Raw genomic sequence first — 23,451 nt, 5'->3', positions numbered from 1 at the left:
ATCTGTATCTTTGGGGTAAATGCCCAATGTTGCAATTGCAGGGTCATAGGGAAGCTCTATTCTTAATTTCTACAGGAATCTCCACACTGTTCTCCAAAGTGGCTACACCAACTTGCATTCCCACCAACAGTGGAAGAGGGTTCCCCTTTCTCCACACCCTCTCCAACACATGTTGTTTTCTGTTTTGCTAATTTTGGCCATTCTAACTGGTGTCAGGTGGTATCTCAATGTAGTTTTAATTTGAATCTCCCTGATGGCTAGTGATGATGAACATTTTTTCATGTGTCTGATAGCCATTTGTATGTCTTCATTGGAGAAGTGTCTGTTCATATCTTCTGCCCATTTTTTGATATGATTATCTGTTTTGTGTGTGTTGAGTTTGAGAAGTTCTTTATAGATCCTGGATATCAACCTTTTGTCTGTACTGTCATTTGCAAATATCTTCTCCCATTCCGTGGGTTGCCTCTTTGTTTTGTGGACTGTTTCTTTTGCTGTGTAGAAGCTTTTGATCTTGATGAAGTCCCAAAAGTTCATTTTCGCTTTTGTTTCCTTTGCCTTTGGAGACATATCTTGAAAGAAGTTGCTGCAGCTGATATCAAAGAGGTTACTGCCTATGTTCTCCTCTAGGATTCTGATGGATTCCTGTCTCACGTTGAGGTCTTTTATCCATTTTGAGTTTATCTTTGTGTGCAGTGTAAGAGAATGGTCGAGTTTCATTCTTCTACACATGGCTGTCCAGTTTTCCCAGCACCATTTATTGAAGAGACTGTCTTTTTTCCACTGTATATTTTTTCCTGTTTTGTCAAAGATTATTTGACCATAGCGTTGAGGGTCCATATCTGGGCTCTCTACTCTGTTCCACTGGTCTATGTGTCTGTTTTTATGCCAGTACCATGCTGTCTTGGTGATCACAGCTTTGTAGTAAAGCTTGAAATCAGGTAACGTGATGCCGCCAGTTTTGTTTTTGTTTTTCAACATTTCCTTAGCAATTTGGGTTCTCTTCTGATTCCATACAAATTTTTAAATTTTTTCAGTGTTCCAAGATTTATTGTTATGCACCACACCCAGTGCTCCATGCAATACATCCCCTCCTTAATACCCACCACCAGTCTCACCCATCCCCCCGTTCCCCTCCCTTCCAAAACTGTCAGTTTGTTTCTCAAAGTCCACAGTCTCTCATGCCTAGTCTCCCCCTCCAATTTGCCCCAATTCACTTTTCCTTTCCTTCTTCTAATATCCTCCATGTTATTCCTTATGCTTCAGAAGTGAAACCATATGATAATTGACTGTCTCTGCTTGACTGATTTCACTCAGCATAATCTCTTCCAGTCCCGTCTGTGTTGCAACAAAAGCTGGGTATTCATCCTTTCTGATGACTTAGTAATATTCCATTGTATATATAGACCATATCTTCTTTATCCATTCATTTGTTGAAGAGCATCTTCACTCTTTCCACAGTTTGGCGATTTTGGCCATTGATGCTATGAACAGTGGGGTCTGTGTGGCCCTTCTTTTCACTACATCTGTATCTTTGGGGTAAATACCCAGTAGTGCAATTGAAGGGTCATAGGGTAGCTCTATTTTTAATTTTTTGAGGAATCTCCACACTGTTTTCCAACGTGGCTGCACCAACTTGCATTCCCACCAACAGTGTAAGAGGGTTCCCCTTTCTCCACATCTTTGGCTATTGTTTTTTTAAATTATTTTTTTCAAGATTTTATTTTGAAAGAGAGAGTGAGTGAAGGTGAGTGGGGGGAGGGGCAGCGCCAGAGAGAATCTCAAGTGAATTCCATGCTGAGCATGGAGCCAAATGTGGGTCTTAGTCCCACAACCTCAAGACCATGACCTGAGCTGAAATCAAGAGTTGAATGCCCAACTGAATGAGCTACCCAGGGGTCCCTGTGTCTTGGCTATTGTAAATAATGCTTCATGAACGTGGGATATCTCTTGAGTTAGGGTTTTCATTTCCTTTGGATAAATACTCAGAAGTAGGATTGTTGGATAACTTGGTAATTCTATTTTAAAAATTTTGAGGAACCTCCATTCTGTTGTCCACAGTGGCTGCACCAAATTGCTTTGGCTATTTGGGGTCTTTTGTGGTTCTATACAAGTTTTAGGATTGTTTGTTCTATTTCTGTGAAAAATGCTATTGGAATTTTGATAAAGATTGAACTGAAGTTGCAGGCTGCTCAATCTTGTTCTACCCTGTTTCCCAGAATGGTCTCTTGCTAGGTGCTGTGGGAAGCTTTGACTGGGCTGGTGGAGCCTTTCTTCATGTGTCAAAGGATAAATTTACCTTCATCAACACAACCAGGGTAGATTCAGACATGAATGATGCTTACTTGGGTAAGTGGAAAGGGCAGGGTAACTTTAAGAAGGGGTCAGGATATGGCCTAATTCAATTAACATATATATAATTGGCTCTTTTGTGGACCCTTGGAATAACTGTAAGGACAGAAATTTCAAAATTTCAATTTAATTATGTTAACAAAGGGGGAATATAGTGCAGGTTCCAGTTATCCCAACCTATTAAGCATGGGGCTACTGCATTGCTCCTACTCAAGGGCTAGGTCTCTCAGAGGGAGCAGGGTCTGTGAAGGAAACACTTACCTTCTCCAGATCATCATCTTCAGGTTATGCTGCTGAAGTCATCTTGAGGAGCAGGGTACAAAACCTGGTTCTTGGTGCACCTCGATATCAGCACACTGGCCTGGTGGTGATGTTCAGAGAGAGTGCTGGTACCTGGGAGAACAGTGCTGTTATTAAGGGCAGCCAGGTAAGTGCAGAGCACTTCCCTAATACTCTTTGAACTTTCCCATGATCAAGCAACTATGAGGTCAGACAGGCCACCTCAGAGGACGAGTTCAGACCTACTCCAGTTAAGCCCCTGCTCAGTGCCTGAGCAGCCCCAGGAGTTTGAATTTTTGAGTATCACCCCTGCAAAAGCAGTGTGATTTCATCTTATGTGGAGTATCTTATGTGGTATGAGAGGCAAAAATTTCAGGTTCAAATTATCCTTGCAAATTCCTGAAATTGTACTGTGCTCATGACCTTGTGTCTGTAGTTCTGTGTGTATTCCTTTAATTTTCATCACTGGTTCACCAGTAATTAATGCATCATATATGGATGAAATCAGTTTAGTCTGTTTTTCATAATTCTTTGCGGTTACTCAAATTCTTCAAATGGTCTTTTCATAGGTTTTATCAACACAAGTTGACTGTTGATGGCATAAGTGCTTGACATACAAGGAGTGGGGTGGGGTAGAATGTGTAGGGGAGTTCCAGGAAGTAACTGTGGATGAGATACTACTTCTCTGTTTTCTGTGTGTCATCCAAGATCACATGGAGAAGGATAGCTAGTGAACTCCTTCACCACACACAGGTATTACACATGCAAATTATAATCAAGGGTGATAAATACTTAAAATGGGACAGTCTGGGTGTTATGAGAGCAAATGGGAGGGGCGTCCACACAAGAGTATTGGGGAAGGTTTCCTGGAGAAAGTGATAGTTAAGGTGGAAGAACTAGAGAAGTGAAGAATGGGGAAATAAAGCACCAAAGAAGGGAGAGAGCAAGAGAGAGTTCAGGGTGTGTATATTGGGGTTGAGGGATTGTGGGTGAATACACTGGGAACAAGGGCAAGAAAAAGAACAATCTCAAATCTATCCACTCCATTTCTACTGAAATCAGCCTGGTCCAGGCCATCATCATTTTTCCTGTGGACCTAGCTGTAGCCTTGCTGGTCTCTCATAATCTCATGTTGTTTCCCTCTAATCCATAGAGGGAGGGTGAACTTTCCAAATGAGAAACTGTTTATATTAATCTGCAGTTTAAAACTCTTTGTTGACTACAGGCCAATATTTAATAAAAATTTAAGTCTAGGGCGCCTGGGTGGCTCAGTGGGTTAAAGCCTCTGCCTTCAGCTCAGGTCATGATCTCAGGGTCCTGGGATCGAGCCCCGCATCGGGCTCTCTGTTCAGCAGGGAGTCTGCTCCCCCCCCCCACGCCTGCCTCTCTCCTACTTGTGATCTCTGTCTGTCAAATAAATAAAATCTTAAAAAAAATTTAAGTCTATACAAGTAGTACTTATAAAAAGATAATACATCATGATCAAGTGTGGTTTATCCCAGGAATGCAAGGCTTGTTCAGTAGTGCTGAGAAATGGGCAAGCTGATTCTAAAATTCATATGGAAATGCGAAGGACACATATAGCCAAAATAATCTTGAAAGAGAAGAATTTCCAATTTCAAAACTTACTACCAATCTACAGTAATTAAGATGGTGTGGTACCAGCAAAAGGATAGGCCTACAGATCAATGAAATGGAACTGACAGTCCAGAAATAAACCTATACATCTGCAATCAATTGATTTTTGACAAAGGTACCAAGTTCATTTAATGGGGAAAAGTAATCTTTCAACTAATAGTTCTGGGCCATTTGGATATCCCTACCTCATGACATACAAAAATTAACTAAAAAAAAAATTTGGAAGGGGAGGCGAACCATAAGAGACTATGGACTCTGAAAAACAACCTGAGGGTTTTGAAGGGTCAGGGGTGGGAGGTTGGGGGAACAGGTGGTGGGTAATGGGGAGGGCACGTTTTGCATGGAGCACTGGGTGTTGTGCAAAAAGAATGAATACTGTTACGCTGAAAAAATAAATAAAATGGGGAAAAAAATTAACTCAAAATAGATCAAAACCCAAAGGTAAGAAATACAGCTATAAACCTCTTAGGAGGAATCACATTAATTTTTGTAACCTTAGATTTGGCAGTGATCTTTTTCCACTTTTCTGGATTTTTAAAAATTTAAAATCAATTAATTAACATAGAGTGTATTATTAGTTTCAGGGGTAGAATTAGTGATTTGTCAGTTGCATATAATATGCAATGCTCATTACATCAAGTGCCCTCCTTAATGTCCATCACCCAGTTACCCCATCCCCTCCTCCCACCTCCCTGCCAGCGACTGTCAGTTTGTTTCCTCAAGTTCAGCATCTCTATGGCTTGCCTCCCTCTCTGATTTCATCTTTATTTTTCCCTTCCTCCACCCATGTTCATCTGTTTTGTTTCATAAATTCCGCATATCAGTGAAATCATATGGTATTTGTCTTTCTCTGACTTATTTCACTTAGCCTAATACCCTCTACTTCCATCCATGTCATCCAAACGGTAAGAGTTCATTCTTTTTGATGGCTGAGTAATATTCTAAGTACATATTTGTCCATGTCACATGGATAAAACTTGAAAAATTTATGCTAAGTGAAAATAACCAGTAACAGAAGGCCACATATTGTATGATTTTATCTGCCTGAAATGTCCAGATTAGACAAATCTGTAGAACTGGAGAGTAGATTAATAATTGCCAGGGAATAGAGGAAAGAAGGAATTGGATTTACTGCTAATAGATACAGAGTTTCTTTCTGGGGTGATGAAAATTTTCTGGAATTAGTGGAGATAGTTACAAAACAATATAACAATATAAACATTGTTTATATACTAAAAACAACTGAACTTTATACTTTGAAATGGTGAATTTTATGTTATGTAAACTTTATCTAAATTATAAAAGACTATTCTGAGAAAAAGAGCAGTCAATGAAACTCACCATAACAGACTAGAGAAGAAAAAAACATAATAATCTTCATAGATGCAGATAAAGGATTTGACAAAATACAACACTTGTGATGTTTAGCTCTCAGTAAACCTGGAACTAAAAGAACTTACTTAACCTGAAAAAGAGCTCCAAGGGAACTCTTTAAAAAAAGGTCCAAGGGAACCTCAGTGGCTCAGTTTGTTAAGCATCTGCCTTCAGCTCAGGGTATGATCTCAGAGTCCTGGGATTGATCCCCACTTCAGGCTCCCTGCTGAGCAGGGAGTCTGGTTCTCCCTCTCCCTCTGCCCCCTCCCTCCACCTACTCATGCACACACACACACACACACACACACACACACACACACACACACACACACCCCTCTCTAATTAATAGATAAATGAAACCTAAAAAAAGTCCAGCTAACATCACAATAAAAAATAGAACTTTTCCCCCCTAAAATTGGAAATAAAACAAGAATATTCACTTCCATAAAGAAAGGATGAAAAAGAACAGAACAGAAAAGAAAAAGAATATAAAATAAAATAAGATGAAACCAGAGGGAGACAAACCATAAATGACTCTTTTAAAATTTTTTTAAATTTTATTTTAATTTTTCAGTGTTCAGTGTGAACAAAGATTCATTGTTTATGCACCACACCCATTGCTCCATGCAATACGTGCTCTCCTTAATACCCACCACCAGGCTCACCCATCCTCCACCCGCTCCCTTCCAAAACCCTCAGTTTGTTTTTCAGAGTCCACAGTCTCTCATGCTTTGTCTCCCCCTCTGATTTCCCCCAATTTACTTTTCCTTTCCTTCTCCTAATGTCCTCCGTGTTATTCCTTATGCTCTGCAAGTGAAACCATATGATAATTGACTGTCTCTGCTTGACTGATTTCACTCAGAATTATCTCCAGTCCCATCCATGTTGATACAAAAGTTGGGTGGGTATTCATCTTTTCTGATGGAGGTGTAATATCCCATTGTATATATGGACCATATCTTCTTTATCCTTTTGTCTGTTGAAGGGCATCTTCACTCTTTCCACAGTTTGGCAATTGTGGCCATTGATGCTATGAACATTGTGGTACAGATGGCCCTTCTTTTAACTACATCTGTATCTTTGTGGTAAATACCTAGTAGTGCAATTGCAGGGCCATAGGGATACTCTATTTTTAATTTTTTGAGGAATCTCCACACTGTTTTCCAAAGTGGTTGTACCAACTTGCATTCCCACCAACGGTGTAAGAGGATTCCCTTTTTGGAGACATGTCTTGAAGTTGCTGTGGCTGATGTCAAAGAGGTTACTGCCTATGTTCTCCTCTCAGATTTTGATGGATTCCTGTCTCATGTTGAAGTCTTTCATCCATTTTGAGCTATTTTGTTTATGGTGTAAGAGAATGGTCGAGTTTCATTCTTCTATACATAGCTGTCCAGTGAAGACATACAAATGGCTAGCAGACACATGAAAAAATGCTGATCATTAGCCATCAGGGAAACTCAAATCAAAACCACATTGAGATACCATCTGACAGCAGTTAGAATGGCAAAGATTAACAATGAAGGAAACAACAAATGTTGGAGAGGATGTGGAGAAATGGGAACCCTCTTACACTGTGGTGGGAATGCATGTTGGTGCAGCCACTTCGGAAAACAGTGTAGATTCCTTAAGAAATTACAAATAGAGCTTCCCTATGACCTTGCAATTGCAATACTGGATATTTATCCCAAAGATACAGATGTAGTGAAAAGAAGGGCCATCTGTACCCCAATGTTTATAGCAACAATGGCCATGGTCGCCAAACTGTGGAAAGAACAAAGATGCCCTTCAATGGACAAATGGATAAGGAAGATGTGGTCCATATACAGTATGGAGTATTATGCCTCCATCAGAAAGGATAAATACCCAACTTTTGTAGCAACATGGACGAGACTGGAAGAGATTATGCTGAGTGAAATAAGTCAAGCAGAGAGAGTCAATTATCATATGGTTTCACTTATTTGTGGAGCATAACAAATATTGGAGAGGAGAAACAATATGGAGAGGAGAAGGGAGTTGAGGGAAATTGGAAGGGGAGATGAACCATGAGAGACTATGGACTCTGAAAAACAACCTGAGGGTCTAGAAGGGGCAGGAGGTGGGAGGTTGGGGGAACAAGGTGGTGGGTATTAATGAGGGCACGTGTTGCATGGAGCACTGGATGTGGTGCAAAAACAATGAATACTGTTACGCTGAAAAGAAATAAAAAAAAGAAAAAAATTAAAAATAGAGCTTCCCTATGACTGTGCAATTGCACTACTGGGTATTTACCTCAAAGAGACAGATGTAGAGAAAAGAAGGGCCATCTATACCCCAATGTTCATAGCAGCAATGGCCATGGTCGCCAAACTGGAAAGAGTGAAGATGCCCTTCAACAGACAAAAGGATAAAGAAGATATGGTCCATATATAAAATGGGATATTACACCTCCATCAAAAAGGATGAAAGCCCAACTTTTCTATCAACATGGATGGGGCTGGAGGAGATTATGCTGAGTGAAATCAGTCAAGCAGAGAGAGTCAACTATCATATGGTTTCACTTGTGGAGCATAAGGAATAACATGGAGGATATTAGGAGAAGGAAAGGAAAAGTGAATTGGGGGAACTTGGAGGGGGAGAAAAGGCATAAGAGACTGTGGACTCTGAGAAACAAACTGAGCATTTTAGAGGGGGAGGGGAATGGGGGGATAGGTGAACCTGGTGGTGGGTATTAAGGAGGGCATGTATTACGTGGAGCACTGGGTGTTGTACATAGACAACTAATCTTGGAACACTGCATCAAAAAGTTATGATGTATTTTATGGTGACTAACATAATATAATTAAAAAAAAAAGAAAGATACACTTAAGAGAATGAACAGACAAGCTACAGATTGGGAGAAAGTATTTGCCAATTTTCCGTCTTTTTTAAATTATGTAGCTGACAAAAGACTTATATCCAGAATATATAAAAGATTCTCAAAAACTCAACACTAAGAAATTAAACAATCCAATTAAGAAGTAAGCTAAATATTTTTTTTAGTATATGTGCTGCCAAAACGAGCACAATCTAAATATTTTTTTAAAGATTTTATTTATTTGTCAGAGAGTAAGAGAGAGCACAAGCAGGGGAAGCAGAAAAAGAAGGGGGAGAAGCAGGCTCCCCACTGAGCAAGGAACCTGATGTGGAACTTGATCCCAGGACCCTGGTATCATGACCTGAGCCAAAGGCAGACGCTTAACTGACTGAGCCACCCAGGCATCCCAGTAAGCTAAATATTTTAACAGACACTTCACCAAAGAAGATACAGAGATGGCAAGTAAGCACATGAAAACATCCTCCATGTCATTAATCATTACAAAAAGACAAATTAAAATGACTATTAGATACTATCACATAGCTATTAGAATGATTAACAGAAGGTAGTAAACTGGCAATATTAAGTCCTGGCAAGGATGTGCAACAACTAAAATTCTCATACATTTCTGTCTGAATGAAAAATGGCATGCCTACTTTGGAAACAATTTGTCAATATCTTACAAAGTTTAATATGCTGTTACCATACCAGCAATCTCACTTTGAGGTATTTACTTAGGAAAAACAATAACAGATGTTCACATGGAAACCTGTATGTGAATGTTTCCAGTGGCTCTATTCATAATTGCTAAAAACGAGAAACAGTCCAAGTGTCACTCAACTGGGGAATGAATAAACAAACTGTGGTACATCCATATAATGGAATATCAGAAATATTGGAAATAAAAAGGAATGGACTACTTATATATGTAACAACCTGACTGAATCTTAAATGCTTACTCTGGGTGAAAGGAGCCAGACATGAAAAGCTACATACTATATAATTCCATTCATACAACATTTTGGAAAAGGAAAAACTTTAGGGACAGAAAACAGATCAGTGGTTGCCAGGAGTTGGTGTTGGAGGGAAGAGGTTGATTACATTAGAACATGGAATATTTTGGGAGTGATGAAACTTATATCTTGTTCATTGGTGGTGGTTACATTACTTTATGCATTTGTCAAAACTTAATAAAACTGTGCGAAAGAGGCTGAATTTTATTGTATGTAAGTTACACCCTAATCAACTTGACCTAAAGACAAAAATCCTACTGACTTTAGGTTAAAGCTTAAATGCCTTTATTCGGCAATGAGTGAGGCCTTCATCAATGGTGTGTGGTGTAGAAATCAGATTGTAATGACTCATGTCTTGACATCTTCTGCACTTTTCCTTCCTGGAACTTGCCCCACTTTGAAATTGCTAAATACATCTCCCTGTTTGTCTCCTGCTCCATGGAGAGCCCTGGAAAGCACTGTGTTTCCACTATCCAGTCTCATGCTCAGCAAAGAGCAAAACTTTGTAAATGAATGAATGAATGAATGAACGAATGAATGACTAAATGGATGAGTCTTGTGGGTGAATTCTACAGATTGAACATATTTTTGTTTTTTGGAAATATACTTAAAAATTTTTTTAAATTTTTTAAAAAGATTTTAATTATTTATTTGACAGAGATCACAAGTAGGCAGAGAGGCAGGCAGAGAGAGAGGAGGAAGCAGGGTCCCCGCTGAGCAGAGAGCCTGATGCGGGGCTCGATTCCAGGACCCTGGGATCATGACCTGAGCTGAAGGCAGAGGCTTTAACCCACTGAGCCACCCAGGCGCCCCACTTTAAAAATTATTTTAAAAGATAGACAATACTGCTCAATACCATGCAAAAAAAATTCCTGTAGCAAGTTATTTTTAACTTAAGCCAGTTGATTCCTTACTAGCCAGACTGTCAACATTGAAGATATTCTTTATTCTCTCCTAGGCTTTTCTGTGTAGTTTCCAATTCAACTTCTTCTTTGCTGTACTAATCATCTCCCTGGAACACCATTGTTGGTAAATACTCAGCCTCTTCCCATCAACTCTCTAATATTTTCCTCTAGCTGGCAGTACATTCAAATGAGAATTTGAATCATAAAGAAAAACACATCTGCTTCCAAGTCCTTTCCCCAGCTCGTATGATTTTTTCCTCACAGGGAGAAAACACTCAAACATTGATTTTGGTGGCAAGAGATGTGATCCTGGACTCATCTCTTTCAGATTGGCTCCTACTTTGGGTCCTCCCTCTGCTCTGTGGATATTGACAAAGATGGCAACTCAGACCTGGTCCTCATCGGGGCCCCCCATTACTATGAGCAGACAAGGGGAGGCCAGGTGTCTGTGTGCCCCTTGCCTCGGGGGGTAAGTGGCTCCTGGAGCCTGGGCTGGGTGTGGCCTGGGTATGGAGTTGAGGAATTGCCTGGGTTGGGACTTGACATTCTTTTTATTCAACAGAGGGCTAAGTGGCAGTGTGGGGCTATTCTCCGCGGGGAGCTGGGCCACCCCTGGGGCTGCTTTGGGGCAGCCATGACAGTGCTGGGGGATGTGAATGGGGACAAGCTGACAGACGTGGCCATCGGGGCTCCAGGAGAACAGGAAAATGAGGGTGCTGTCTACCTATTCCATGGAACCTCAGGACTGAGCATCAGTCTGTCCCACAGCCAGGTAAGGTCGGGTCACTGTCCCCATTATGTCAGTAGCCTCTTTGTTGATCTGTCCCTTTCTCATTCAGCATCCCCACGGCTGCCAGATCAATTCTCCCAATACTACTATTCAGAATACTACTACTATTATGTGTTAAAAGTAGTAACACATTTTATGGAAATTCTTGCCACAACTATAGGAGGCGCATGGGACATCACCACCCCCACTTTATAGATTAGATGAGGAAATTAAAGCTCAGAGGTTATACCTGGCCAGCTGGAAGTGTTGGGATGTAGGCATTGTTTTCTTCTGAATCTCAGTCAGTCTTGGTAGGGAGACCAATAGTCCTGGTTTGCTCAGATCTGTCCTAGTTTTAGTACTGAAAGTAAGAAGGATCTTGGTCTTAGTTTAATGCTCTGCTCTTGCTCTCTTGAAATTATTAATTTTTGAACAAGGTGTTCTGCACTTTTATTTATTTTTTTTTTTTGGGTACTGGATCCTGCAAATTATGTAGCCCATCTTGGTAGTTGGTCACTTGAAATTTTGGTCACCACAACTGGTTTCCTCTCTGAAATACCTCACTGTTACCTGCTAGGTGGAGTCCACTATTTAGAGGACCACAGTCTGGTTAAGGAACCACAGTCTGGTTCTTTCCTACCACTGCCAGCTGAGGCCATCTGCTCTTCCATCCTTGGGTCTCTGGCTTTTTTCCAGCTTCACATTTTTCTTAAGTGTTTTTCCTTTCAGTCCCTCCATAGCTCCTGCCAAATCTCTCATGCCAGAGGTTCAATCCTATCAACACAATAAAATTACCTGAAGGATTAAAAAAAACACAGATGCTTAGGCCCTGCTAGTATGGGTTCTAATTTAATTAGTCTGGAGTTGGTGCCCGAGGTATCAATAGAGATTTCCAACATTTTATTTAGAAAATTTTCAAATTTACAGCAAAGTTGAAGGAATTGTACAATGAACACCCATATATTTACAACTTAGAATCTACAGTTAACATTGACCACTTATGTTATCACACATCCATTCTTTGATTCACCCTATTTCTATCCATCCATGAGTCTATCCTGTTTTTTAATGCATTTCCAAGTAAGTTACAATGCCCTTAACTACTTAAGTAGTTAACTAGAATTCACTAGTTAGAATATCTAGTTGGATATTCTAGTTAAATATATCTAGTTAGAATATCACTAATTAGAATTCAATATTTACTGACTGTTGTTTTTAAGATAACATTTATAGACCGGAGATGCACAAATCTTTTGCCATTCAATGATTTTGACAAATGCATACATCTGTGTAATCCACATTCCTATCAAGATATAGAACTTAATTACCACTCCAGGAAGTTCTCTCCTGCCACTATCCGGTCAATTTATTTTCTCGTGAAACTTCTTGCAGCTCTTTCAATGATTCTCCATAATTCTCAATGACATGATGATTTTGTTGCTTCCTCATTACTGTTTTAACATTGACTTCCTATTATGGGAGGTGAGGACTGAGCTTGCTTTCAGAGAGCTTGCCACCTCTGACCTTTTACCCTCTTGCTCCACTCCTTAGATGAGAATTTTGGGAAGATCAATATTCAGTGTTTGCATTATCCTGACCATGTGTAAAGATTCAGCTTAGTCAAATAGCATGCTGTGTCACTTCTTTCCTGTAAAACTTTGTTTTTCTTGGAAAACCTGGGTAATTGATAGAAATTTTGGGTGTCATCTCAAGGCTGTGGTCTAAAGCTGAATAATGCCTTAATTTCCTTGAGAAGCTGTAGGAGATGCGACCTAATTGGAGCCCAGACAATATGTCCTGGGGTCACTCTGGGCAATTGAATTACACACTTTCCTATTCTTTCCCACTCCCTTTCTCTCCCCCTCTCTACCCTCAGAGGATTCAAGGCTCCCAGGTCTCCCCCAGGCTCCAGTATTTTGGTCAGTCACTAAGTGGGGGCCAGGACCTCACAATGGATGGACTGGTAGACCTGGCTATAGGGGCCCAAGGCCATGTGATGCTGCTCAGGTGAGAACTTCTTTAGAGCACACCAAATATCTTTTCTTTAAGAAATGGCTTTATTGCCTGAAGGCCCCTGATGGCCCTCTGGTGTCCCTACAGATCCCAGCCTGTGCTGCGTCTTGAGGTGACCATGGAGTTCACACCCAAGGAAGTGGCAAGAAATGTGTTTGAGTGTCATGAAAAGGTGGAGAAAGGCCAGACTGCTGGAGAGGTCAGAGTTTGCCTCCATGTTCGCAAGAACACACGGGACCGACTAAGAGTAGGTGAGGCTGGGTAGGTAAGTCTGAAAGGGTTAAATGACTAGAGACATTGATGGGAGGATCACTCCAGTCTTCCAGCCTTCTGTCAGTTTAGAGCAAACTTCCAGATAGGTTTTGGCAGGCTTTTATAAGCTTGGCTGGAGTAATAGGCACTTCTCTGACTGGGTAGAGAGCCCCAGCAAACCCCACCAAAAAGTGAGTATGTGGTACTCCCTTACTCTCTCAGTTCTCCAGAGAAGCAATGGCTCCACACCTGTGAACTAACCAGGATTTTTTTTTAAGCTCAAGAGATGACTCATTTAAATGGGAGTTTGGGTTGATGAAGCTACACACAAATTCACAAAACATTCAGACATGCACAACTAACTTGACTTTTTCCTCATCTCTATTCTGAAAAAGTAGCATTGTCCTTGATGTGGAGGACCACCACCATGCTGCCCTGCCCCCCTCAGGAGAGATCCAGAGCATTGTTACATAGTAACGGTGGTACTAGGGAGAAATGGGGAGGAAATAAAATTAGGTTTCTAGCAGTAATCTTACTGGGCTGAGGAGATAGCAGTCAGTTTGGGGCAGCCAGCATGGCAAGACACTGAGAGCAAAATGTTGGAGAGTTGAGAATTGCATAGAAGGTGCAATATAAATTCCTCTCAAGTCATTGGCTGACTTCTTAAGCCATGCATGTCTAGGTCAGTACTCTAAGAAACTGAGTAGAAGATAGCAGCTGAAGAGTTGAGTAGAAGTTGAGCTCTCCAGTGCTGGGGAGACAGAAATCTGAGCGAGATATTGGTAAGCAACTTGGTCTTTCTATTGGAACAATGTCTATTCAGGCCAGCAACCAAGAGAAACAGTAGATAATAGAAATAGACTGATAGGTGATTCAGGATTTAGAATTATTAGGAATTTAAAAATGACTACAGTGAATATCTTCAAGAAAAAAGAGGAAGTGGTGAAGTTTAGAAAAGACCTGGAATTCATAAAATAGATTAAAATGGAAATCTAGCACTGAAAAATACAGAGACTGAAATTAAGAGCTCAATAAATACATTTAATAGGTTAGAAGCAGAACAGAGAATTGGCAAACTGGAAAATAAATCAATTGAAAATATTTATATTAACACATGGAGAGAAAAAAGGCTAAAAAATACAGAGAAAAATCACAAGACATATGGAACACAGTGAAAAATTTAATAAACATATAATTGGAATTCCAAACAGAAGAAAGAGAGAGAATAAGAAAGAAGCAACAAAATAGTGGTAACACATTTTCTAAAACTGATGAAAGACATCAAGATTCTCTGCCAAATCAAAGAAGGATAAATATAAAGGAAACCATACCATAGTATATTATACCAATGTATAAGACATTATATATTGTACCATACCAAAGCACAAACTTCTGAAGACCAAAGTAAAGAAAAAGTTGAGAGTTTCCAGTAAAATATACTTAATATTTTAGTATGTAACAGAAAACTGCCATTTATTGAGCACTTTCTATGTAGCAGGCATTGTGCTAAATGCTTTATGGACACTATTTCATTTAATTTTCACCATGAAGAAGGTACAATTATTATTCTCAAATTAAAAATAAGGAATGGAAATTCAAAGAGGTCATATATGATGCCAAAAGTTATATGGTTGGAGAGCAATAGATCTGGACCTCAAACTCATGCTTGTTTGACTCTAAAACTGGACTCCTCACCACCATGCTGCCCTGCCCCCCTCAGGAGAGATCCAGAGCATCGTTACATATGACCTGGCTCTGGACCCAAGTCTCCTACATCCCCGAGCTGTCTTTGATGAGACAAAGAACAGCACACGCAGACAGACAAGGATCTTGACGCTGAATCAAGAATGTGAAACCCTAAAGCTACTGTTAGTGGTGAGCAAGAGATGGCCACACTTCTGGGTCTTTCAAGCATGGGGTGGGCTTGGGAAGCTGAGGAAGGCAGACCCTTAAATCCCTGTTATCTCTCAGTATTGTGTAGAGGACTCAGTGACCCCCATCATCCTGCACTTCAACTTCTCTCTGGTGGGGAAGCCTTTGCACTCATTCAAGAACCTCCAGCCATTGCTGGCTGTGGATGCTCAGAGACACTTCACAGCTTTGGTGAGTCCTCAACTTGTGGTCCTGCAGGGGCATGGAAGGGACCAGAGGCCAAGATCACTGAAGCACATTTTATTTCATTTCACGTAATTTTATTTCAATAATTTGTTTTATTGTTTCATTTCACATCATTTTGTTCTTTCCTTTCATCATATTCTTTTTTTTTTTTTGTAGTTTCCCTTTGAGCAGAATTGTGGCAGTGACGGCATCTGCCATGATGACCTCAGCATCACCTTCACTTTTACGGGGTGAGTTTCTTTTCCTCACTGCTACCTGCAAATCTGCACCACAACCAGGTGCTTTGTTCTTCTCCTGGCCTGTAAGGGAGCCTGGCACAGAGCAGCTGCTTCAGAGGTGTTTGTGTGGCTGCCCCATCCACTGTCTTCTCTCTCCAAGCATCTGTGCCTCCTTCCCACCAGGGTAGACTTGCCACATGGAAACCCTCAGCATCTCATGGCCTGGCTTATTCTTCCCACAGCCTGGACACCCTGGTGGTGGGTGGGCTCCGAGACTTCAACGTGACACTGACTGTGAGAAACCAGGGTGAGGACTCCTACAGAACTCAGGTCACCATCTTCTACCCGCCTGGCTTGTCCTACCGGAGGGTGTCGATGGCCCAGGTAACCAAATCCTTCTCAGGCTCTGTTTGACTTTATTTTCCCTGTCTCTACAGTGGGTGCTTGACATCACTACCTCTGTCTCCCTTGCCTTCCAGAAGCAGCTCTCCTGGCGACGTTGGCGCCTGATTTGTGAGTCTGATGACTCCACCAATGGGCCTGAGGGCTTGAAGAACAGCAGCTGCGGCATAAATCACCCCATCTTCCCAAACTCCTCAGAGGTCAGGCTGCTGTCCTCCTCTCTTTTTCTCTTTTGTTTTCTCCTGAATTCTTCTCTCTCTCTTTTTGACTCTTTTTTCTGAAAGATAGTTTTATTGAGATATAATTGAATTCACCCATTTCAGGCACACAGTTCAATGACTTTTAGTGTGTTCACAGAGTTAATACGTTCATCGCCATGATCAATTTTAGAATTTTTTTTACCTCAAGAAAAGACCCTGCTCTCCTTAGCTATCAGCTCCAGTCCTGTCATTTCTCCAAGCTCTAAGCAGCCAGTAATTTGTTTTTTGTGTCTAGATTCACCTACTCTGGACATTTCGTGTAAATGTGTTTATACAGTGTGTGGCTGTGTTTTCAAGGATCATCCATGTTTGCAGCATGTATCAATACTTCATTTCTTTTTACTGCTGGATAGCAGTCTGATATACGGATGCACCACATTTTTAAAAAATTGCTTTTCAGTGTAACAGAATTCATTGTTTATGTACCACACCCAGTGCTCCATGCAATACGTGCCCTCCATAATACCCATCAACTGGCTCCTCCAACCTCCCACCCCCGCCCCTTCAAAACCCTCAGATTGTTTTTCAGAGTCCATAGTCTCTCATGGTTCATCTCTCCTTCCAATTTCCCTCAACACCCTTCTTCTCTCCATCTCCCCATGTCCTCCATGTTATTTGTTATGCTCCACAAATAAGTGAAACCATATGATAATTGACTCTCTCTGCTTGACTTATTTCACTCAGCATAATCTCTTCCAGTCCCGTCTATGTTGATACAAAAGTTGGGTATTCATCCTCTCTGATGGAGGCATAATATTCCATACTGTATATGGATGCACCACATTTTAAAAATTAACATGTAATGTATTATTTGTTTCAGGGGTACAGGTCTGTGAATCAGCAGTCTTACACAATTCACAGCACTCACCATAGCACATACCCTTCCCAGTGTCCGTCACCCAGCTGTCCTATCCCTCCTCGCTGCCAGCAGCCCTCAGTTTGTTTCCTGAGATTAAGAATCTTCTAGGTTGTCTCCCTTCCCAGTCCCATCTTGTTTCACTTTTCCCACCCTTCCACCCAAGAACCCCCACCCCTGCCTCTCAAATTCCTTATATCAGAGAGATCATATGATGATTGTCTTTCTCTGATTGACTTATTTTTATTTTCAGCGTAACAGTATTCATTGTTTTTGCACCACACCCAGTGCTCCATGATTGACTTATTTTGCTTAGCATAATACCCTCTAGTTCCATCCATGTCATTGAAAATGGCATGATTTCATTTTTTCCCCAAGTGATTTGCTTTTCTTTTTTTTCTTTAATTTTTAAAATTTTAAAAATATACATGTATATATACATGTGTATATATGTATACATACACAGATACATATATGAATACTGTATTTATATATGTAAACATACATATTCATATATGTATAGATACATATATATGAATACTATGCAGCCATCAAAAATGAAATCTTTCTGGAATATATATATATCTAGATATATGTATGGAGATATATATGAATGGATAAATATGGATATATATATAGATATTTATGTATGTATATGTATATATATCCATATCTTTTTTATCCATTCATCTGTTGATAGACATCTAGGTTCTTTCCATAGTTTGGCTATTGTGGACATTACTGTTACAAACATTTGGGTGCACATGCCCCTTCGGATCACTACATTTGTATCTTTAGGGTAAATACCCAGTAGTGCAATTGCTGGGCAATGCACCTCATTTTATTTATTCATTCTTTAGTTGATAGACATTTGGGTTGTTTCTTCTATTCTTTTCACTGTCTCTCTTTTCTCTAACTCCAGGTCACTTTTACTATCACATTTGGTGTGGAATCTGATGCTTCCTTTGGAAACAGACTACTCCTCAAGGCCAATGTGACCAGGTATGCTGTACTCAGCTTCCCCATTTTGAGGTTCCAAATCCCTCCCCAGTGTGGACCACTGCCCTCTCCCCACTGGTTCTCCCTTCAGCTTGTTCATTCATTCAATAAATACCAACTGAGCACCCACCATGTACCAGGCATTGTACTCAGTGCTGCTGGTATGACAGCATGGATAAGACATCTGTGGTTCCTGCTCCTACCCTTACAGAGATTATAATTTAGTGGAAAAGATTTACAAGAAAGCTCTATGTTTCCCTTCAGTGAGAACAACACGACTAGGACCAACAAAACTGAATTCCAGCTGGAGCTGCCTGTGAAATACACTGTCATCGTGGTAGTCACCAGGTGCTGGCTTCTAGGGCTTTAGCCCTGACTTTACCACTGGGCCAAACATGGCCCATTGTGTATTTGTGTGTGTGTGTGTGGGTGTGTGTGCGTGTCTAGCATATGCGTGCATGGGTGTGTATTTGCGCATGTGTGTGTGCATGGCCCAAGCTAGCACATTCTGTGTGTCTGACACATATGGCCCCCTATACACCATCCCACTGGCACCCTCTCAGGGCAGCATTACCCATGTGTCTGTTTATTCCCTAACACACTTAGCCCAAGACCTCCTCTCAGGACACATTTGAAGTCCTGACACCTCCTTTACTTTCTTCTTTCTCCCATCAGCCATGAGGTCTCCACTAAATATCTCAACTTCACAGCTGCAGAGAAGACCAGCCACATTATAGAGCATAAGTATGAGGTGGGTAGCTGAGAAGGAGGCCAGGGAGGGAAATCAATGTGATGGGAATGTGATGATGGGAAATAACGATGGGAGACATGCATCAGATGCTTACTACGTGCTGGGCTCTGTTCCAGGCTCACCTTCATTCTGTACACACCCAGGACTGCGTGCGCATGCTACACACACACACACACACACACACACACACACACACACCTCATTTTATCATTACAATGATTCTTTGAAGGAGGGACTGTCATTATCTCCAGTTTGTAGATGGAACAAATGAGGCTCAGAGAGGTTAACAGAACATAGCCATGGTCTCACCACTAGTAGTGGAAGAGCCACTACTTAGTACCAGCCTGTCTGGCTTTCAAATGTGTGTTTAACCCCTACACTCTTCTGCCTCCCAGAAAGCATCAAAAGGCAGGCTGCTTGGGACTGTGAGGCCTTATTAGGTGTACTGGGCTGTCATGAGTGGGGAGGCTGACTCTGGTTGTTGGTGGGAGAGAAAGGACAGAGTGCTAATATCCACCGCCCTCCTCCTACTGTGCAGCTCAATAACTTGGGGCAGAGGAGCCTCCCCATCAGTGTGGTCTTCTGGGTGCCTACCAAGCTGAACCAGGTCACTGTGTGGGACAACCCCCAAGCCACCTTTTCCAAGGTAAGTCTAGCTGGGCTTGAGGAGTGACCCACCTCCTACCACCACAGCCCTGGTCTTTCCTAAAATCTCTGTTTTTGTTTTTTTGTTGGATTTTGGAGCCATTTTGACCCTCTCCTGGACCTTGGCCATTTCAGTCTCCTTGATGGTGGACCCATGAGCCCTCATTTTCTGCCCTTCTCACGGTGTCTCTTTCTTTAGAACCTTTCCAGCACTTGCCACACCAAGGAGTGGGACCCCCCTCTCTCTGATTTCCTGGTGGAGCTTAAGAAGACTCCAGTTGTGGTAAGAATAAACCTAACCCAGCTTTAGGGACACGTGCAGACTCGGCACTGTTCCTTTATTAGTGCTGAGTACCATCTGCCAACAGTGTGGACTGGGTGCATGGATATTTTCTGTATCCAGCTTAGTCACCCCTGCCCTCTGCTCCCTCCCAGAACTGTTCCATCGCTGTCTGCCAGAGAATCCAGTGTGACATCTTGTCCTTTGACATCCAGGAAAAGGTCAATATCACCCTCCAAGGCAAGCTCTCATTTGACTGGTATATCAAGGTATGTGAGGGCCAAGGCTCAGCTGGGCACAGACATGATACTTCAGGGGGTCCACAGGTCCAACTCCCATCCTCTCTCTCCCATAGACTTCAACAAACTACCTTCAGGTTGTGAGCACAGCAGAGGTCTTGTTTAATGATTCGAAGTTTGCCATGCTTCCAGGACAGGAGGCATTTCTGAGGGCCCAGGTATTTTGCTCTGACCCAGAGGGACTATTGGAGGGAGGAGGGGAGGCTGGGCTTATGGCAATCTCTAGGTAAAGCGATAAAGTGAGACAAAGGAGGAGGAGGAGAAGGAGAAGGAGGGGAAGGAGGAGTGAGGGGGCGCCTGGGTGGTTCAGTGGGTTAAAGCCTCTGCCTTCAGCTCAGGTCATGATCTCAGAGTCCTGGGATAGAGCCCCACATTGGGCTCTCTGTTTGTCAGGGAACCTGCTTTCTTCCCCCTCACCCTCTGCCTGCTGTGCTGTTTACTTTTGATTTCTCTCTCTATCTGTCAAATAAATAAATAAAATCTTTAAAAAAAAGGAGGAGTAAGGGTACAGGGAGGGGCTAGTCATTGGGTTCAGGGAGTGCACAAGTTCTGACGGGGGAACCCCTAGAAATCTGAAGTTCATCATCACCCTTCTCTCCCTCTGCCACAGACAGAAACCAAAGTGGAGCCAACTGAAGTGCACAACCCTTTACCACTTATAGTGGGCAGTTCAGTGGGGGGCATCGTGCTTCTGGCCCTCATCACTGCTGGACTGTACAAGGTATCCCCTTTTCCTGTCTGCTCCCCTCTCCCTCACTGCTTCTTACTCAGCAGTTCATTACTGGCTTTGACTCCCACCAAGTCACAGAGTCTGTTTCTTCAGCTATAAAATGAGAGTGTCAATACCATTTTGTGAAGGTAATTGGGTATTAACCCAATATATGTAGTACACTTAGAATGGTCCCTGGTATAGAATGACCACTATATAGGTATTAATTTCTCCTTCTCCTTCTGTATTTTATTTCTTTTCTCTCTTTCCTGTCTCTACCATTAATGCCTCTCTTTTCCTGCCCCATTTCCCCCAGGCCTCTTTACAGTCTGCCACATTTTTCTTTGTGTCTCCTGATCTCTCTGTCTCCCCTCCTGGTTTGCATGGCCTTCACCACTTTGCTGGTCCTTACTCCTTTGTCTCTGCCTCCGCAGCTTGGCTTCTTCAAACGGCAGTTCAAGGACATGATGAGTGAAGCTGGTCCCAGTGCTGCCCAGCCCCAGTAGCAGCTCCTTCCCTATCAAGTGGCCTCTCCGCAGGAAGTAAGACATTTGTTAGACCTACAGTGCAGGTCCTCAGGCTGTTGGACAGATTCATGTATTTGGGGAGTGGGGTGGTAGCAACTCATTCAGGAAAGAACAGCTTGGACTTCCATTCATGTGTGTATATGTTTGTTCAAGTGTGTGTACAAGCGTATGCATGAGTTGTATGCATGATTCAGATGTCTCTTGGAAAAGGATGAGTGCTTTCAGTACAACCTCTCAGGAAGAAGGGAATTGCTTGAGATTCCTTACATGTGGGTGAAGGTGCCATTGGACCTTCCTCCTGACAGAGGTGATGGCAGCTTTTGTGGGTGAACATAAAGGGAAATGCAACAGATTCTGATCCTGCTAAAGGAAGAGAGACCTCCTTTCATGGGCAAGGACATAGACCTGCGGGAGCCTGTGCAGTTGGGTGGAGACCACACTGGAAGAATCATGGTGGATTCAGGATCTGTTCAGCCACCAGGAGCCTGTCCACCCATTCCACACTTGAGCTATATGAGGTCCAAGGAGCAGTGGTGCACCTCCCTTTATCTATGCATTTACTTACTATTTTAATGTTATTTTTATTTTTTGGATAGATAAACCCATCAATTACAAAAATCAAAAGATGTGCAAGCATTTGTGGTGAAGTTTCCCTTTGTTCTGGCCCCCACAGCCATTCAGGTCCCTCTTGAGGGGCTGTCAAGGTTGTGTGTATTTTGGGGTCTCCTTCACAAAGATTCAAGGCATATGCAAACACATACACAAATACAAGCTTTTTATACAAATGATAACATGTTATTTATACTGTTATGCATCTTGCTTAATTCATTAATATAGCTCAGATGTTTTATATCAAGACATAAAACATTTTTTCATTCTTTTATACAGCTGCATAGTGTCCCTTGGTGTGGGTGGGTCATAATGTATTTAACCAGTTTCATTTTGATATTCCCAACCTCTAGCAAATAAAAACAATGGTGAATTAATAAATTGAATGTTATTTTTGCATATGTATAATTTATAGGTTATGTTCTCAGAAGTTTGAGTTCTCCCAGAAGTAAACCCAAGATAAGAATTTGAGTGAAAGAAGTTTATTTAAGAGTGTCCCCAAGAATTAGGGGAGGGATGTGAGCTGGGAAGGAAAGTATTTTTAAGAGACACCACTATGTATCCCTGGAGACTAACCTCATTGGGAGTTCTGGGAGACAGTAGAATGCAAACCTCAGCATTGTCCCACTTGAAGACAGAAGGAACTGGAGTATGTCTATGGTTGGCCCTTGAACAATGCTGGGATTAGGGGCACTGATCCCTCATGCCATTGTAAATCCATGTATTTGACTCCCCAAGAACCTAATTACTAAGCCTTACTGATAACATAAATAAACACCTAATTTGCATATTGTGTGTATTATGTATTCTTACAATAAAGCTTGAGGAAAGAAAATGTCATTAAGAAAATCATAAGGATAGGGGCACCTGGGTGGCTCAGTGGATTAAGTCTCTGCCTTTGGCTCAGGTCATGATCTTAGGGTCCTGGGATCGAGCCCTGCATGGGGCTCTCTGCTCAGCGGGGAGCCTGCTTCCCCCTCTCTCTTTGCCTGTCTCTAAATAAAGTCTAAAAAAAGAGAAAATCATAAGGAGAGAGGGGGCAAGATGGCAGAGAAGTAGGAGGCACTGTTTCAACCAGTCCCCTAAAGTGAGCTGATTATCTACCAAAGCTCTCTGATCACCCATGAAATCAGCCTCAGATTAGAATTATACACTTCTGGATCTCTATGGGGGCAGAAGACTCCAGTGGGCAGATAAAGCAGAGTGGGAACAAAAGGGGGAGTGAGCCACCAGAAGCAACCCATTGGAAAGTAATACCCAATACAAGAGTGCCCTGTGATTGGGGACCAGCATTAACTTGGAGTCTGGTTAAAAGCACTCAAAAAGAACAAAAGATCTTAGGGGGAAATTGGT

The 23,451-nt window shown here is 41.8% G+C and overlaps 1 protein-coding gene across 4 annotated transcripts in view; it reads left to right on the top strand.

Annotated features, from left to right (window-relative positions):
• The window catches only part of ITGAM (integrin subunit alpha M), a 48,952-nt gene extending 26,113 nt beyond the window's left edge, over positions 1-22,839 (top strand). The window contains exons 11-31 of one of the 4 annotated variants that reach the window (XM_045994364.1): positions 2,217-2,346; positions 2,634-2,776; positions 10,720-10,860; positions 10,954-11,163; positions 13,037-13,167; positions 13,261-13,424; positions 15,146-15,300; positions 15,397-15,528; positions 15,700-15,773; positions 16,004-16,145; positions 16,241-16,363; positions 18,202-18,281; positions 18,543-18,626; positions 18,954-19,029; positions 19,568-19,675; positions 19,874-19,957; positions 20,110-20,223; positions 20,310-20,411; positions 20,864-20,974; positions 21,397-21,504; positions 21,795-22,839. In XM_045994364.1, coding sequence (XP_045850320.1) covers positions 2,217-2,346; positions 2,634-2,776; positions 10,720-10,860; positions 10,954-11,163; positions 13,037-13,167; positions 13,261-13,424; positions 15,146-15,300; positions 15,397-15,528; positions 15,700-15,773; positions 16,004-16,145; positions 16,241-16,363; positions 18,202-18,281; positions 18,543-18,626; positions 18,954-19,029; positions 19,568-19,675; positions 19,874-19,957; positions 20,110-20,223; positions 20,310-20,411; positions 20,864-20,974; positions 21,397-21,468 — 2,376 coding nt within the window. In that variant the 3' untranslated portion in view covers positions 21,469-21,504; positions 21,795-22,839. Of the gene's footprint in view, positions 1-2,216; positions 2,347-2,633; positions 2,777-10,719; positions 10,861-10,953; positions 11,164-13,036; positions 13,168-13,260; positions 13,425-15,145; positions 15,301-15,396; positions 15,529-15,699; positions 15,774-16,003; positions 16,146-16,240; positions 16,364-18,201; positions 18,282-18,542; positions 18,627-18,953; positions 19,030-19,567; positions 19,676-19,873; positions 19,958-20,109; positions 20,224-20,309; positions 20,412-20,863; positions 20,975-21,396 lie in introns of all 4 variants that reach the window. The other 3 variants (XM_045994363.1, XM_045994365.1, XM_045994366.1) reach the window with 3 other exon arrangements.
• Positions 22,840-23,451: the final 612 nt, after the last annotated feature.

This window comes from Meles meles, chromosome 21 (genome assembly GCF_922984935.1).
Source record: "Meles meles chromosome 21, mMelMel3.1 paternal haplotype, whole genome shotgun sequence".
Classification (NCBI taxonomy): domain Eukaryota; kingdom Metazoa; phylum Chordata; class Mammalia; order Carnivora; family Mustelidae; genus Meles; species Meles meles.
The sequence above is the reverse complement of the archived record's forward strand: the minus strand, read 5'-3'. Positions and strand labels throughout refer to the sequence as shown.